Source organism: Capra hircus, chromosome 7, assembly GCF_001704415.2.
Source record: "Capra hircus breed San Clemente chromosome 7, ASM170441v1, whole genome shotgun sequence".
In the NCBI taxonomy this organism is placed as follows: domain Eukaryota; kingdom Metazoa; phylum Chordata; class Mammalia; order Artiodactyla; family Bovidae; genus Capra; species Capra hircus.
Window position 1 is genome coordinate 16331277 of NC_030814.1, and position 17324 is coordinate 16348600.

The 17324-nt window shown below is 37.9% G+C and overlaps 1 protein-coding gene across 8 annotated transcripts in view; it reads left to right on the forward strand.

The window, feature by feature from the left end:
- The window catches only part of MCTP1 (multiple C2 and transmembrane domain containing 1), a 557812-nt gene that overhangs the window by 361372 nt on the left and 179116 nt on the right, over positions 1–17324 (forward strand). For all 8 annotated transcript variants that reach the window (XM_018050030.1, XM_018050036.1, XM_018050032.1 and 5 more), the window contains 2 exons: positions 2861–3047; positions 8150–8243. In XM_018050030.1, coding sequence (XP_017905519.1) covers positions 2861–3047; positions 8150–8243 — 281 coding nt within the window. The remainder of the gene's footprint in view (positions 1–2860; positions 3048–8149; positions 8244–17324) is intronic.

Genomic DNA, 17324 nt, shown 5'->3' on the forward strand with positions numbered 1-17324 from the left:
TTATAAGAACAAGTGCAGCCTTCTTCCCTTGTTCATACATATTTTTAAAGCATAAAAATAACATACTTCTGCACTTGAAAACAGATAATTTTTCCATTTTGAAACAAATCCAGATATTACCCAATAAGAACCACCTCACACAGCACAAACTTCCTCCAGGATGAAAAATTATAATAATGACAGATTGGTTAAGGAAAAGTCCTAGATCTTGGATTCCAGAGTCCCAGGTTCAGGTCTGGCTCTGCTAGTAACGGTGCATCTCCATTAATTGAGGTAACTTCTCTGGCCCTAGGTTTCCTCATTGGTAAATTAAGGCAGCTTTGAGGATCACAGATCATTATACCTATTGATATAAATGGTGTATTGATATAATTGGAACCAGGTACAGAATTAAGTGAAATAGTCCAGCTGTAATGAAGAGGGCATTTGTATTTAAGCTTATTTAAATTCAAAACTCTTTTAGCACAATAAAAACAGCAAATCCATTGACCTGGTTTGATCTGAAAGTTGCCAATTTGCATTTCTTAGACCAGATCACCTTTAGAACACCTTCCCTAACTCTAAAGAATTAAATGCAGTGACTCTAATGTAAATCAGGAGGAGAACAACATCTAAATGACCAGCTTCCCAGGTGCGTCAGTGATTTAAAAAAAAAAAAATCCACCTGCCAATGCAGGAGACACAGGTTCAATTCCTGCAGATTCCCTGGAGAAGGAAATGGCAACCCAATCCAACATTCTTGCCTGGCAAATCCCAGGACAGAGGAGCCTGGCTCGCTACAGTCCTTGGAGTCACAAAAGAGTCAGACATGAGTTAGTGGCTAAACAATTACGATAACAAAAAACGGTAATAGGCATGGAAGGAAATCCTTCAGAAAGCTTTCAAGTTAAGAGAAATGCAGCATTATACAAAGGAATAGGGCATGAGACCCTTCTTGTCCCAACTGTATCCAACAGAAAGTACCATCTGAACTGTAATCTCTGTTCAATTCTCCAGTGTCATACTCTCAATCTTATCCAAAGATTCATTCACATTCAATAAATTGTAGGTTAGGCACTGTGCCAGATGCTGGAAAGATCTGTAGAAAATCAAATTTATGTTTTTCCTTTTTATTAGAAAATACATTTGATTAGCTGTCTTTCACTGTTGCACACTCTCAATTTGTTCCAAGTATTATTAGGAACTAATTCCAATTAAAATGTGAACATTAAATAAGGTATTTGATGTGGTTTTTTGTCATTTAGAATTTAAGGAGACAGCATGGGAGTATTTTGAAATGGACATTGTTGTGTTTGCTGAAACAATGAGGTTACTTGATATACATCCTTTTTCCAGACTTGATACAGACCCGAATATCCTGCTTTCTTGATAGTTAGCATCTAGCACATACAGATTCTCTGTCACTGACCAGGAGGTTTCTTTTCTTAATTTCGTGCATCTATATTCCTCTTCTTCCCAAATGTTTCTAGTCTGGATGTCTTTCGTGTCATTTCTGATAGGCAAAAATAAAACGTGTAAATGTGAAACTTTAATTCTGTTTCTAAAATCACTCACACTAAAGAGGTGTTTGAGCTCAACCATCAGGTTTGATGCCCTATTCATAAAAGTTTAACTTAAAAGCAAAATAATAAACAATAAATAGAGTGGAGAATAAGAAGGGGCAAAATTTTAATCTTCCCTGATAGCTGTGTATGGATGTGAGAGTTGGACTGTGAAGAAAGCTGAGTGTCAAAGAACTGATGCTTTTGAACTGTGGTGTTGGAGAAGAGTCTTGAGAGTCCCTTGGACTGCAAGGAGATCAGCCCTGGGATTTCTTTGGAAGGGATGATGCTAAAGCTGAAACTCCAGTACTTTGGCCACCTCATGCTAAGAGTTGACTCATTGGAAAACACTCCGATGCTGGGAGGGATTGGGGGCAGGAGAAGGGGACGACCGAGGATGAGATGGCTGGATGGCATCACGGACTCCATGGACGTGAGTCTGAGTGAACTCCGGGAGTTGGTGATGGACAGGGAGGCCTGGTGTGCTGTGATTCATGGGGTCGCAAAGAGTCAGACACGACTGAGTGACTCAACTGAACTGAGCTGATAGCTGATCACTCTGTTTATGACATTCCCATATTTATTCTTTTCATTGGCTATTTCCTGTTTTAAATGTCTTTTACTCATGTCTGCCCCCTTTGTCTCAGTTTATTGGCCTGTGGTCACCACAGTATCTTTCTCTTCCAAATCAATTGACATTTTTATGAAAAGAATTTGTTCAACTCTGAGAGGGTGGCATGCTGAGCATGGGCTACCACGTTATTACAAAGTTTCTCTTGAAATTTGAGCTATAACACTTGAGCTATAATGTCCTCAGAGGATCTGTTAATTTAGATTCATGTAGTGTTCTGTGAATAAACTGACATGGTTTTAAAAATGTAAAACGTCTGACATCATCATAGTGAAGATCTATTCACTCTTAATAGCGTTTATGAACAACCGCAAAACACCTATGTTTTTTAGAGCGTAACACAAGTTCAGACTCTTGGTAGTTTAGACAAGCAAGGCCTCACTCATCTGGACCATCTTGGGGTTGAAAGCCCTTGCTGATTTATAAATGTGGTGACAATGGGTAGTAATCAAATCAGATAAGCACACTTCTTGCCTCTTACAAGAAATAAGCAATTAGTTACTAAAATAATCAGAGTCTGAATTTTGTGAAGTCAGCTAACATGAAAGGAATATGCTTCCAGTGGTTCAAATGGTATTTCCATTGATTTATTTTTCACATAGCTCTGAGCAGCCTGCACCTCCGCTGTTTGATGTGGCCAAAAAAAATTTTTTTAAGCCTCTTGCTAATTCAAAACATTTGTTTTTAGGTGCCAGATTGACCTGTCGGCTCTCAGTAGGGAGCAGACACACAAGCTGGAGTTGCAGCTGGAAGAAGGGGAGGGGCACCTGGTATTGCTGGTCACCCTGACAGCTTCGGCCACTGTCAGCATCTCTGACCTCTCCGTCAACTCCCTGGAGGACCAGAAAGAACGCGAGGAAATACTGAAGCGATATGTACGTATGTAACCCTCCTCCCTCAGGGTCAGGGGTGACTAGATGAGGTTGTAAATAATTTACGTGGAGTGGCAGGAATACATCTGCAAAAGCTGTCTGACAGACGAAATCAGCAGAAGGCAGGGCAGGTGCAAATACCATGCAGATCTTCGCGGAAGCACTTGGGTTACCCGAGGGTATCTAGATCCCTGGTGTTTTCTCGAGTCCCTTCCAGAGCCAGTTCTAGAGTCTCTTATCACACAAGGCAAACTTCCGTGATGGAAAGTCAAGTTTACACAAGACTGCTGTAAAGCGGGTTCACTGACTATTTGTCATTGGAATTAGAATCTCGTTGTCTTTACACATTTGAAATGGAGTTAATGGCACTTAACTTTTTAACTCGTAGCTGGATAACTAGGGGCTTCCCTGGCGGCTCAGATGGTAAAGAATCTGCTTGCGATGCAGGAGAGCCGAGTTCGATCCCTGGGTCCAGAAGATCCCATAGAGAAGGAAATGGCAACCCACTCCAGTATTCTTGCCTGGAGAGTCCCAGGAACAGAAGCTCCTGGCAGGTTACAGTCCATAGGGTTGCAAAGAGTCAGACACGACTGAGCACCTAACAGACTTTTGGTAGCTAGAGGATATTTACAGAAATCATTTTCTTTTTCAGCCTCACTTCATCCTTTTAATTTTGAAATTATGGAGTGTGAACTATAATTAAAAGGAAGCTTCTTTACCTTTGGATTAGATGTAGAGTGACAGGGTGGCAGAATGAGTCACCAAGTACCCTTCTCAAATTTTACCAAGCGCAAGCGTGACAACCGAGTCTCTTTCCCAGCTTCCTCACAGCATGCGCTTCCCGCCCTGTAGTTTTCGTGAATCAACAGAGAGGGGAGCTCTTACTCCATCGTTCTCTCTCAGCGACGCTTTGAAGAAGTGAATGTCTCAGTACCCATGAAGCTGGAAGGAAAAAAAAACAACCGCTTTTCCACTTAAAATTACAAAGCTTGTATTGTACAATGCTGCCAGGTGTTTAGGAGGCTCCTCTAGACTCTCAGTCGTGAAACCAAGCTCTGACTAACAAAGAACTGCCTATTTTTTTTTTAGATTTTAAAATATTCCTGTTTGCTGACTGACATCCTTCCAATAACTGAATTTAATAAAGATGTACCTTATCAGGCTGTGCAGATAACGTGAAGTGCTGGTACTAATGCTCTACAATATTCTTCAAACAGATTAGCAGGATGTGCACTTCAGCAAATTTATTCTGGCTATCTGCACCGAATCAGCTGTCTGCTAATGCTTGTACAACTCACCCACCAATGGTGTTATCATAAACAGCTTCATAGAGGTGACTTAGCAAGGCTAAATAGTATATATTTTTAAAACACCTAAGAGCCTAAGGTATTGTATGACATCTTCAAATATATAATTGCAGTTGTGAAAACTATTTCACAGTTTGGTACCCACCAAGACATATTCTCCTATTCCCTAAAGTGAGCCTCATGAATTAAAACAATTGTAAAGAAATTAATTCACATATTAATGTAAAAATGATTCTAGATATTATAATACTGTATTTGATAGATTAATATTTGATACAGTCCCATATGTTAGTATCATACAATGGGCTTGGTAATTAGAAATGATCCAATTACTATTGATTTTTTTCCCCTTATTTTGCTACATGAAATTCCTCAAATCGGGTATTTCCACTGAGAATTTGAATATTTGTTTCCATACCTTCTTTCAAATATTAGCTATTATGTCAGTAAAATGTAAAATATTATGTGGATGTCCCAGCTAATTCTCAAATTATATTATGTTCAACATGCTAAAAAGCGAGCCAACTTTTAATATATGCTTTTTAGCCCTGAATTTCAAGATAAGCCTAAATCTCCCTTTAAAATCATACTTGCTAAGAAGCTAGTGTACATAATACAGCACATGTTATTATGATTGCTCATAGCAATACAAGGACAAACACCTATATTTTAGTGTTTCAGAGTGTTTCCTTTTTATTAGATAGATTATAAAGTGAATGAATACTGTATGATGTCTGAAATATCACTTGTTTTGGAGAAACATATAAAAGGGTTTATTTGGAGAGTTATCCGTAAGCTTTCCGGTGAGAACTTTGCGTATTTTTTTGAGGTTAGGTTAAACCTAAGAATTTGAGTTGGCACTGGTTGTGGTGAGGAAAGTAAGTGGTTTGCCCCCACTCTTGCATGAAACAACCCTGAGAAGGTTCTCCCTTGCTGTCATTCGGTGGTTCATTGTGAAGCATTGAAGCCCCACAAATTAAAGACATTACTGTGAGCCACTATTTGATCACCACGTTCTAAAAAGATGGCTAATTCCATTTTTATTTTTTTTTCCCCTCCTTTTTGGAGGGAGGAAAGCAGGGAAGGTCAATAGGGGGCGGATAGTAATGGGTAGTAGACCAAGAGCGATTGTATGACCTTTTCAGAACGGGGATGCTGAACCCTTGCTCCCCCTTGTCACAGTTTAAAAACCAGAGGAGCTAGTTTAGAGAAGAAGTTGTTAGCATTCCATTTTTATTATGACATTTCACAGTCATCTGATTTAATGTCCCTTGACCGGATTGTCCACCGTGAGACGATGGGCTTGAAATGTTATTTAGAGCATTGATAAAAGGTGAGCGGTTCTAAGATGACAGCGAGTCATAAGGCTGGTGGTGTGACATTAATTTTCTCCATAACAGAGATGGAATAAGACGTCACGGTGACAAGCTGTCAATCAGCGCTGGCCCCTCAGAGCATCCCAATGCCATAGGATGGGGTGTTGCCTCTCCCGTAATAGAGCTGAACTGAGATGCTCTCCTGACAGCTGCTGCAGCCATAGAGAAAATATATTATACAGCCTTTCATTAAAAAAATAAAGAGGACTCCTCTCCAGAGCATTTCAATCTTTTCCCATCTATTGAGGGCTGAAAGGATTCACAGCAAATCATAGATTCCTCTGCTATGGAAATTTCTGGCTTCAGAATCCATCCTGGTTTAGAGGCCCTCTAAAATAACCATAAATAACAAGGCCGGAATACCTCTTGATGAAGTATTCCTTAAAGTTATATTTTTTAACTGATACATTTACGTGTTTTGCTTCTTTTTTTTATTTTCTCTCCCTTGGAGTCCTTATTATAATCCATGTGTTGCTGGCCTAAACAGTTGAAATTTGCCATAAATGACTGTCAGCTGACAGGAGAAAATGAAACCTTCAAATAATTACCCCTCTGCATGGAAAACAGAACTTTGGAGCTAAAGCACCAGTAGCAGTGTGACTCTGCAGTGAGTTTACCAGTATAAAAATGATTCTCAGACTGCAGATACCTGCTTCAGTCACAATGAAAAGGTCTAAATTGTTCCTAAAAATTAAAGGACAGAAACCTTTTTGATAAAACTCCTCTCCATGGTTAGATTAGGAGACTTACCTGGTCCTTAACAGTCAGTAAGCTCTGAGATAAGAAGCAGCTTCCCACACCTGACCATTACCACCTTAGGAAGACAAGTCTACAGATCTCTGAATTATAACACTCGGTCTAATGTTTCCACTCTTAAACCATCAATTTACAGGAATTTAAATGGAGAGAGAAGTGCATTTTTATTAAACCCTGTCATCTGGGTAGCTTAAACAGAGTTTGGGTGATAAACAGCTGTTTAAAAACAATAAAAGATTAGGAGTTAATCCTTGTGCTAAACACTCTGGGTTTTTTTTTTTTTTTTTTTTAACAAAGTTAGCCTATGAGATTACACATCTATCTGCGTTTCCTCCTCTCAGTGTACCAAGGTTAAAGCTTCGGTCTAAACAATGACTAGTCATACAGGGTTGATAAAGTTGATATCGTGGTAAGCTTGTGCTTCTCAGCATTCTCACGTTCTCAACACAAAGATGGGAATGATCTTTAGTAACATTTTAATAGATAACTTTATTATGTGAAACTGTGTTATGCTTTCCAGTTTTAAAACATTAAAGATTACAATAAAGCAGTGCCTTTGATTTACTGAATAAAAATACTAATTTTGTCATGAGAAAATTGCATTGAAGTGCAAATAAACAAATGTGTGTGTCCTGTCATTCAGTCATGTCCAACTGTTTGCGACCCTATGAACTGTAGCCCGCCAGGTTTCTTTATCCATGGAGTTTTCCAGGCAAGAATACTGAAGCGGGTTGCCATTTCCTTCTCCAGAACAAATGTGTATCATATACTATTGGTTGATTTTACTCTCTGTTTATGTTCATGAGAGTTTTGAATTATTTTCTTTGTATCCCCTCTTTTAGTTCCTTTAGGTATTACACTTATTCATACTCTACCATTATTAATTCATGAAATTAAATTGGTTTTAGCATTTGAGTCTGATTCTTCTATCAAAATTTCTATACTTTTACACCTACTACAATGACAGATAAATTTACAAATTTAAGAAAAGATTATCCATCACTTTTGAATTTACTTTTAGTAATCACCCTGATTTATTTTAAAAGATTATATATGTCTTTTACCTGAAAGTAAGGTGTGGTATTTTCTAATATTTAAATCTTTTGAATTAACTATTAGAAAACAGTCTTTAACCCTCATCTAGCACCTACAGTTTCCGAAGCTCACCAAGGAGAAAATATAGTAGAAAAATAATTAATTTAATGTTGTCTTTCTTACTCTCAAAGCCTTAAGTGTGTTTGTTACTTAACCAACAATCTAAGATTCCTATTAAGAATCACTAGTCTCCAGACCATCATACCTATAGATGAAAGATTTCTTGGAGTGCTTTGGTAAAGGAGATGGATGGAAGAAAGCAGGCATGTCATATTTTATAATTGATTGTTCACTATCTACTGCTAATTACTTATGGAGAAGCAATGTTGTATTTTTTTTAACCTTAAAAAAAATCTACTTACATAGCAATAATTATCTACACAAATGTATGTGTGTATGGGTACACATTCATGATGGCAGGAAAGGGCATCCTTATTGAAGAAACACAAATATCCCTTGGATCATTTCAGCAGCAACCTGATATCAACCATAGCACTTGGTATTTTCTCAGAGCACTCCTAGAGGTGTTTTAGGACCTTTCTTTTCTAATACTGACTTTGGGGTGTTTCAGAGCCCATTGAGGATATTTCACAACCTGAAAGATGTGGGCTTCCTCCAAGTGAAAGTGATCAGAGCAGAAGGGTTAATGGCTGCTGACGTCACAGGTAAGAAACGATGCCATTTTCCTTTGGCCTGTGTATCAAGCAGCATGCCAGGTCTATAGTTTGATGATGGAACTTTTCATTTCATCTGACTGAATAATCAAAGTAAATTGTAAAGTGTGTTGATCTTACAAAGATTTGCTACCCACCTGATTTTTATACTGTCTCCACTGTTTAAAAGAAAGGTAACATAATAAAAAATGAACAGTAAAAAGGAAAACAGCTTTTGAATTGTTGCCTTCTCCAAGGTTTAGTCAATATAGTGGTTATATTTCTTTCAGGTTTTGTCATTTTGGCATCTCTGGGTAGTAATGATGTATCTTCTTTTCTTAAAACAGTATCAGCTTCCCTCAGGTGATATTGTAGCATCAACACTGATAATTCAAACATGCATGAAATCTCTTACATAGTTTGCTGAAAAATTTAGATACATAACACTCAATTACTTGGAATGAACTTTTGGTATCTGTGTTGCCGATCCAATTCTTTAGTTGTCCAAATTCCCTAGTACATCTCAGAGATAATTCTGGATCTAAACTAAACATCTACATTGTTCTAAACTCTTTTTTTCAAGAAACAGGCCTGTAAAAATGCCAAAATCAATATGATATCTTAAAGCTTCCTGATTTGGATACTGCTGTTTCTATAACATGTTAATTATTTTATTACTTTCCAGAATTATTGTTTTGAATTTACAGCTATGTGAGCATTACTTACTGTGTAATTTCATAGGATTTGAAAGGTATTTATACGATTCCTTAAACTGTCCATCTCAAGATGGACAATAAATAGGATTGATTTGACCAATTTTTGTGCAAACTTCCCTGTTCCTGAAAGTATCCACTTATAATTTGTAGAGATATGCTTACCACTGTGAATGGCCAGCAAGTTGACCCTCAAAGGGTAGCTAAGTTATTTGAAATGGAGAAATATACTTTTCCTACCAAATGAGGGTTTGCAAGCTCATTATTTGGTCACTACTGCCCTTAATTAATGGAACAGAATCAAAATCTAATTAAAAGATCACATGTCTTAAAACTAAAATAGCAGATGTCTATTCCAAAATGACAATATTTTAAATTTTTTAATATTTGCATAGTATTGAGTGACTGTTTATTGTTTGATAAAAGTAAAAATGCTAGGACTTTACAGTTTCTTTTTGGAAGATATTATCAACTCATTTTTAACCAAGCAGATAATAACAACTGTCAGATATTGTTTCCAGATAGGCATGCCTGAAAATAGTGGGAGAGAAGACTGTAATTTTTTTGCACCTATACTGACTTGGCTTCTTGTACTAAACAATTAGTGAATGTCAAGTTTATTCATGTTCTGTTTTATTTCATGTGTGATTGTAACCAAATTAATCTGGACAAAATGTTTTTATTTATTATGAGCTTTCATTATTGGAACCAACAGTCAACATGAGTGGTTGACTAACTGGTCTGTTCTTTTTTGTTCACTTTGAACATGCACTTAAAGACCAGAAGAGGAATTCAGTGCTGCTTTTACACTACAGAGGCTCTGGCCAGCCTTTGATTCCCAGAAGCAGGTAGATTCAGAAATTCATGGCAATGACACTTACCATCACAGGAGGCATCTTCACTTTTCTTGAGTATTTTCTGCAGTGAAGGGGAGCACCCACTGTTGGGCTAAAAGCATCTGAAGATAAAGACTAAAATTAAAAGTATGTCAGAGGGTATCATGTGTTTGTGCGTGCATGCCAGTCACTCAGTCGTGTCCGACTCTTTGCGGCCCCGTGGACTGTAGCCCACCAGGCTCCTCTGTGCATGGGATTCTCCAGGCAAGACTATGGGAGTGGGTTGCCGTTTCCTTCTCCAGGGGATCTTCCTGACCCAGGGCTCGAACTCACGTCTGTTTATGTCTCCTGCACTGGCAGGCTGGCTCCTAACCACTAGCATCAAAGTATTAAGAACTATCCCTGGATATTTATAGTGGGTACAATAATTTCTTATACAAAAATTCAAATCCCATTTACTTCAGAAGTTTAGATACCTGCCCATTACACAAGTTAAATGTGATTATCTGTTTGTGTCTCTTGGAGAGAAGCTGTCATTGCTTTTGAAACTTCATGAATATGCCAATTACTTTAACCCAGATGGCCTATATGCCACTATGCAAGTTAAAATACATGTTCTCTTGAAGCTGGAGAAAATAGGTATATTTCTTTCATAATGGTTCTATGTAAATTAGTGTGAATAGCAATTGCCTTTTCCCTAGGGATTCAGTGAGACATAATTTTGTTCGGATAAAATGGACTTTAATTTGGAGAATACTAAATAACAGATTCTCCATTTTTTCCTTCCAGTTTTAGGGATATAAATCTAATGATTCCTCATTCCACACTGACCTTATAATCTAATGTGCTCTGAATTGAACAAGAGAGATGTTGAACTATTCAGGGGCAAGAGGATAATTCAGTCTTTGACCTCGCTCACTCTTGGGCCTTTTGTGGTCTTTGTGACATTTGTGATGGTGGCCAAAACCGAGGACCATATATTCAAGTCAGATGTCTGAATATTCTGCCAATTTTTTTTTTAAAAAGTCTTTACTTCTGCAAAGGATAAATGCATACTTACCTATAAATACATACATATAAATATATACTGATCCTTCTTGGTCTTTAACATGAAATTTGGGGCACAAATAAGCTCTTTGTATACTTTATCTCCTGCTTTTTCAAAGTGGAACTTTAAAAATATGTTGTGCATCTAGGTGGATAATCATAGGCTCTACAAGATACTTAGCAACAGTTTGAGGAAAGGGAAGAGAATCAGTGGTGCTGTCTACGAACGCTCAAATTAGCATCCGTTTAGGACTGTTGTGGATGGAGAGGGGAGATTTTAAATCACTGATAGCTCTCTGTGTGAAGCAAAAAATACTTTTGAGCTGATATAAACGGGGCTGTTGCCATAAGATACTTGGTTGGTTTCCAAACACTTTTCCAGACAAGTCCAACAACACAAACTTATATTTGACCAACTTCACTCAATTCTTAAAATATGTTTAATGACCAGAATATCAAGTGAAGCATCCACAGTTTAAGCAAAAAAATTTTAATTACAATATTTCATCATTTAGCATGAGCACTAGAAAAGAGATTCTATAATCTTTTAAGTAGCCATCAATCTTACTGCAGTTACAAAGAGTTTTTTCCTTTCAAAATGTAAAATTTTTCTTTTGTTACAACACATTCATTGAGAAACATTGTGATACTGTATTAACTCTGTGTGAATAAAGAGCAATTGAGACTCTCTTTGAATGAGTGAGTATAAAGCACAAATTACTTTTTAATGAAACCCTCAATTCTTCTCCTTTCCACAAAAAGCCTATAGCCTTGTTCAGCTGAAGGCTACTACAGTAGGTCACTTCAGTTAAGCCCCTAATAAACTGTTGATAGTTGAGGGTCGTTTTTTCTTCGGTCTCAATGGCCCAGTGTTGGACAGTGCACTTCAAATCATTAAGGTTAATACAGATTTTAAAAAGAGATTAACTCTGGTGGTTAAGGCCTCCATTTACAACTCCCACACATACACATGCATTGAACGAGGCACAGGAGTGGATTGAAATTTCAGTCAAATTGTGGGCAGCCTTTCACAGCCTGAGAAAGTGGCACTCTGGTTTTCAAAGTTGGTCAGTGAAATTCCTCAGGAGGGAAAAAGTTTGATTCACTGAAAAATACTGCATGGTACAACTTACTTACCTTTCAAGGAACCAGTGAAAAGGTTAATGTCTCTCTGGACCATCAGAGCAAAATCTCCCGACTATCTGGCCCTGTGTTCACTGGGGGAGATTCTACTGCTAAATCAAGTGTTCGTTGAAGCTGGACAGATTGTGTGGAGAGAAAGACCAATGAGGGGGGAAATTTTTTTTTTTTTGGTGGTGGGAAACAGTTCACTGTATGTTGGAATTTGTCTTTCCTAGCTTCTCATTATTCTTCTTTAGATGGGGCCTAATTTTTGCTTTCAGCTGAACATTTAAAGTCTTCTATATTGAGTAAGGCTTTCTTTGCAGAGTATTTAGACCTGGCCTCTTGGTTCTTTCAAGTTCTTAAAGAAGAAAAAGAAAAGGGTTCTTCTCCTCAGCCCCTCCCCTTCATTTTCCCTTGGGTTGTTTTTTTGAGCTCCTGAGGAAGAGGTCACAGCCTCCCCAGGGATACCAAGCACTCAGTTTCAGAAACACTGATATGGGAGAACTGTGAAACCCTTTCAAAAGATGCTCTGCCTTTTCACTGTATTAAAAGGTACGCTCATATAAAACTTCTTCACTCCAGGTGAACTGATCTCTCAAATTAATGCACATCTCTTTCAGGAAACAATAGAGGGAAAGCAAGAAAAAAAAGGAAGAGAGGGAGAGAATTTTACAATTAACAGAGCTGTCATTGAAACAGTCCCGCTAAATGAGCATATCTTTTTCCGGAACAAGGCTGCACATCAAGACTTGCGACTCACCAGCCCCCGGAGTCTGGAAACCTACTAGTTATTAAGAGAGATGTTTACTACCCCTTTATTTGCATAGACTTTTCCCATGTTTTTCTTTAGGAAAACTGTCTTCATTGTTGGAAAATATTTAAGTAACAAAACAGCAGAAAAAGACATGCTACAGTTTTTTTATCAGCTTCCGTGAGAGTCTTATTATCTTAAGAAATAACAGTTAGCAGCTCAGATTCATTAGCAGAGCTAAATTTAAGCCCCGTTTGACAGGCTGCCTAGAAAACATTTTGTTTTGCTGTCTGTGGGCTTTAATTAAGATGTGTTCAATTTCAGTCCTCTTCAGTCTAGCCCTACCCACCCCCCCACCTCCTCACCACCACCCCCAACTTGCTGTGTCACAGACCGGCGATCAGACACTTTTAGATGGTCCGGCCCATGACTTTGACCTTCTGCGCAGTCCGGCGTTCCCTGGGGAACCGTTCAACTCATGAGGTCTGATTTCACACTTCCAGGATGCCTCAGCTCTCTTAACAATGACAGGGAGACAAAGCCCTTTAGAGCAGGCCGCATGGGGACTTGTTTAAATTGGAAACCAGAGAGGAGTCAAGGAACAAGGTTATGGGCTACAGAATAGTGCTTTTAATAAAGAGCTCACAGCTCCAGCTCAGCTCAAAGAAGTCTACCTCTGTACAATTAATTGAGCCATTTATCTGGAGCTTCTTAGGCCTCTACTTTCTCACAGATTGCGTGGTAAATATCAGCTAAGAAGCAAATGAGATATGCATGAAATGAATTTTAACACTTTGATTACTGTGCCTCCAGTCTTCATTAAAAGTAAATTTATTTGTATTTCTGACCTCATTATCAGTAGGCTGCCTGCATTTTTATTGGTTCCTGTGATTTCCAGCTTGAGTGTGTCATGAAGGTATATTTTATACAGAGATTTGGATTTATTATTCTTGGTATTTTCCCTGAACATTATGGGTCTATTCAGAGAAAGAAAATGAAAAGCTAGCTGTACAGAAAAAGGCAAGTCTGGTCTTTGAAAGATTGATATACTAAATGCCAAGCACATATGCATCCAAGATATTATCCTTTTAAAAAATTAACTTTTGTGGGTTACTCAAGCAAATTGCATAAGATGGAAGCCATTGTTGCTTGAGTGGCCCTCCAAATATGGTAGCTCTACTAGAATAGGAGTAGCTATGCTGTTTCTTTTATAGGATTGTAGCAGTTTGAATTTTTAATAGCATAGGCCTTTCATAGACATCATCGCATTTAATAACATTGATGATATCTGATAAATGCAGCCTCAGAATTTATGATCACTATTTAAAACCTATCACTGAAGAAGAGAAAATAGATGTCCTTTAAACTCAACATAGTTCCATTGAAAGTATTATATACAAAATGCAATAGAGTTCCTTTATATTTGTGAATTATCAAGGGTAAAATAATTTACCCATGGGGGGTAGGGTGGGAGTTATTTGTGAATATCATTCTTAATTTTTAAACTCTCACTATCTTAAAATCTTAAAACTATATTTCTTGAAACATAAAATCAAAATTTTACACAAAATGTATCATAAAGTTCCCAAGAATGCTCTATTTCTTTTCTAACTTAATGTTTCTGTTTGGCTTTAAATAAAGAAGATTGTAGAAGACTTTTAAGCAGATAGTATACTTTCTGACACCATATTGCACATAGAAATAAATGTTGCATCCTTTGGTAATTTTATTTTTTAAAAAGCTAAGTCATATTCTAATTATAGAAATGCAAAAGTGTTCTTCTAAAAACAAACAGTTGATAATATTTGTAAGGAGAGTAATTAAAATGATAATTTAGCATAAGGGCAGGTGAGACCTGAGTCTGAACTAGTCTTTTACAGGAAATTGCAGAAATCATGTGTGATTCCTATGCTGGTCACATGGCTAGACGATACTGCTCTGGAAGAATAGGTGGGATGACAAAAGAGATTAATCATTGGGTTTGATATGCTCTAGAGGTGAAGGACTATGGGCTGAAAAAGTGGTGGTCCCACTAGCAGTGGGAAATGAGGGGAAGAGAAATACTATAAAATAATTAATTGAGTTCTGTGGAAGTAAGATTACAAAATGATCCTTTGAGTAAAGAAATAGAGAATTGCTGATTTGACTTGGAGGGCCAGCTCCAGGGTTTTACCCAGTGCTTGAAGAAATGCTTTCGATGTTAGAATCATCGTTTAAAATTGTTTAAGTTTCAACAGTCATCATTTAATCATTGTTTAAAATTAAACTATTCTATATATTTTGTTGCATTATGATATAGGTGTGTAAATAAGAAATGAATTTTCTAGAACAGTGAATTAGGGAGATACTGCAGAGAGGATCTGGATTTAACTAGGCTTTTGAAATAAAATCTTACTGCGGGGATATTTGGATGGCATGATAGTGTGGTTAGACTCAGAAATGACTGAATGATCCACCCCAAAGGGTGATTATATTAAAGGATTGATGGCAGGGAGAAATGCCACGCAGAGGAGTGCAGCACTCTGTCCCTTGTCTAACCTGTGCAACATAGTGACTATTGACTTTGAGGAGATAATTGACTGCTTCTTTATCAAACTTGCTAGAAGCATAATTAACTCATTATATTTCAGACCAATATGTATGCTATTTGTGTACGTATATACTATATATAATGTACAATTTATACATATATATTATAATCAGCAAACTTAAATAGTAGGCTTAGTTCTGCAAAATGAACATTAAAAATTATAAATCAAAAGGCTTGCCTGTGTAAAAAGCAGTGATTTCTTGATTTAACAGTAGAAAATAAAGTCTTTGAGTTTGAATCAAGCTTAATCTCCATGAGAGTGAATTATACATACATGAGTTTTGTTACATTCAATCAGAGAAGAATATTGAAATGATACTCCCTTCTGGGTTCATCAGACATCCTGGGGTAGGAATTCAGTTTTGGAAGCTACTCTTTAAAGAAGGACATTGACAAGCTAACCAGAATACATCCTCGGTATCTGGTGTTTTAAAATCAAGGCCATTGAAGCTAGCTCAATGAAAATGATAATGACAGTAATCGTAGCAACTAACGTTTATTGAGCCCTTATCACGTGTCAGACACTACCCTAAGCCTGATATAAGGATTATCGCAATTAATCTCACAACAACCTAATTAGGTATTGTTGTTATCTTCCCTTTACAAAATAGAAAACAGAGGTGTGGAAGTTTAAATAACTTGTCCAGATCAACACACACACACACACGCACACACACACACATGCACACACGCACGCACACACATATACACACTCCAGCTCATAAATGGCAGGGCAAGGATGCCAGTCCAGATCTAGTCACTGAACCCACCAGCTTGTACTAGAGAAAGGAAGATGTTGAAATGATTTTTTGGTCAGTTATCCAAAAGCCTGTCACAGGGAGGATGTTGTTAGGGGTTGGTAAGAATAGTAAAGACCAAGGTTCAATCCAGAGAGCAAACTTCCTTCTAGCACGTTTCATCAGAAAGGGATTTATTATAGAGTTTTTAGTGGATCACAGAATCTTTGGAGGCAGGAAGGGCCTAAGAAAACAAGTTCTAAGTCTGATTTCCAGGAGTTAATACCAGAGCTACATGAAAGAGCCAAGATGTTGCAGCTCCTGCCACGTGAGCCTGTGGGGAAGGCGCTGTGACGGCAGCGTACGCCTCTCCTGCTCGCTCTGTGAGCAGTCCACCCTCTCGGAGAACTGAGCTCTAGTATCAGATCTCAGGCAGATACCTCTGATTGATGCGGCCCGAATCACATCTGCAACCCCAGCTTGCAAAGAAGTCGGGAAACGCCACTTCGGCCTTTGTGGCTTCTCTGTTTTCAGGAAGAGACACACTAGGAATAGAATAGATGCTCAGCAAGCCATCCACACTCTCCAGTGCAGGAGGGCAGGTGACAAGCACGAGTCACATCATCTCAGTGACAGCTGCCTTCCCTCATCTTCACCCCTTATTTCATTTAAATTTAGACACAAGCTCCAGAGAGACAAAATGCAAAGAAGCATCCCCCCTAATTTATAATTGCCAAAAAATGAATCAGAATATTCCTGCGGAAGTGGGGATTCCCTGTCACTGGAGCCATTGATGCCAGGTCGGTATGACCACCTGGTTGCAGGTGGGGTAGGGGGGCGCCTTCGAGTCCTAGATGAGCTGTTGAACTTGGACTCTAAGTTTTATCTCCTGGGCCTTCAGAATCTGAGATCCTGCAGTAGGTGCCAAGATGAGAAGCAGACCCTTGAATGAGTAGATATTATGCAGATGAGAAATAAAAAGAAAGATATCATTCTAAAGACAAAGGCCTGACAGGTGGCAATTTTCAGTGTTATCGCCTAAAACACATAAAAAGATTTAATCACCTAATATGATTTTTAATTTTTTAAATCTAAAGAATTTTATTCCATTGCAAAAGACCTCTCCAGCTGGTTAATTCACTTATGTGAATTATTCAGATAATCATCTGAAACCCCATACTTTTCTGTGCAGAATTTAATTGAATATATAGTTACTGAAGGCCCTAAAGTGTCTATAAGGACTTGTAAAAACAGAGGAGTTCATGATATATTTTTACATTTATTTTAGGCCAAA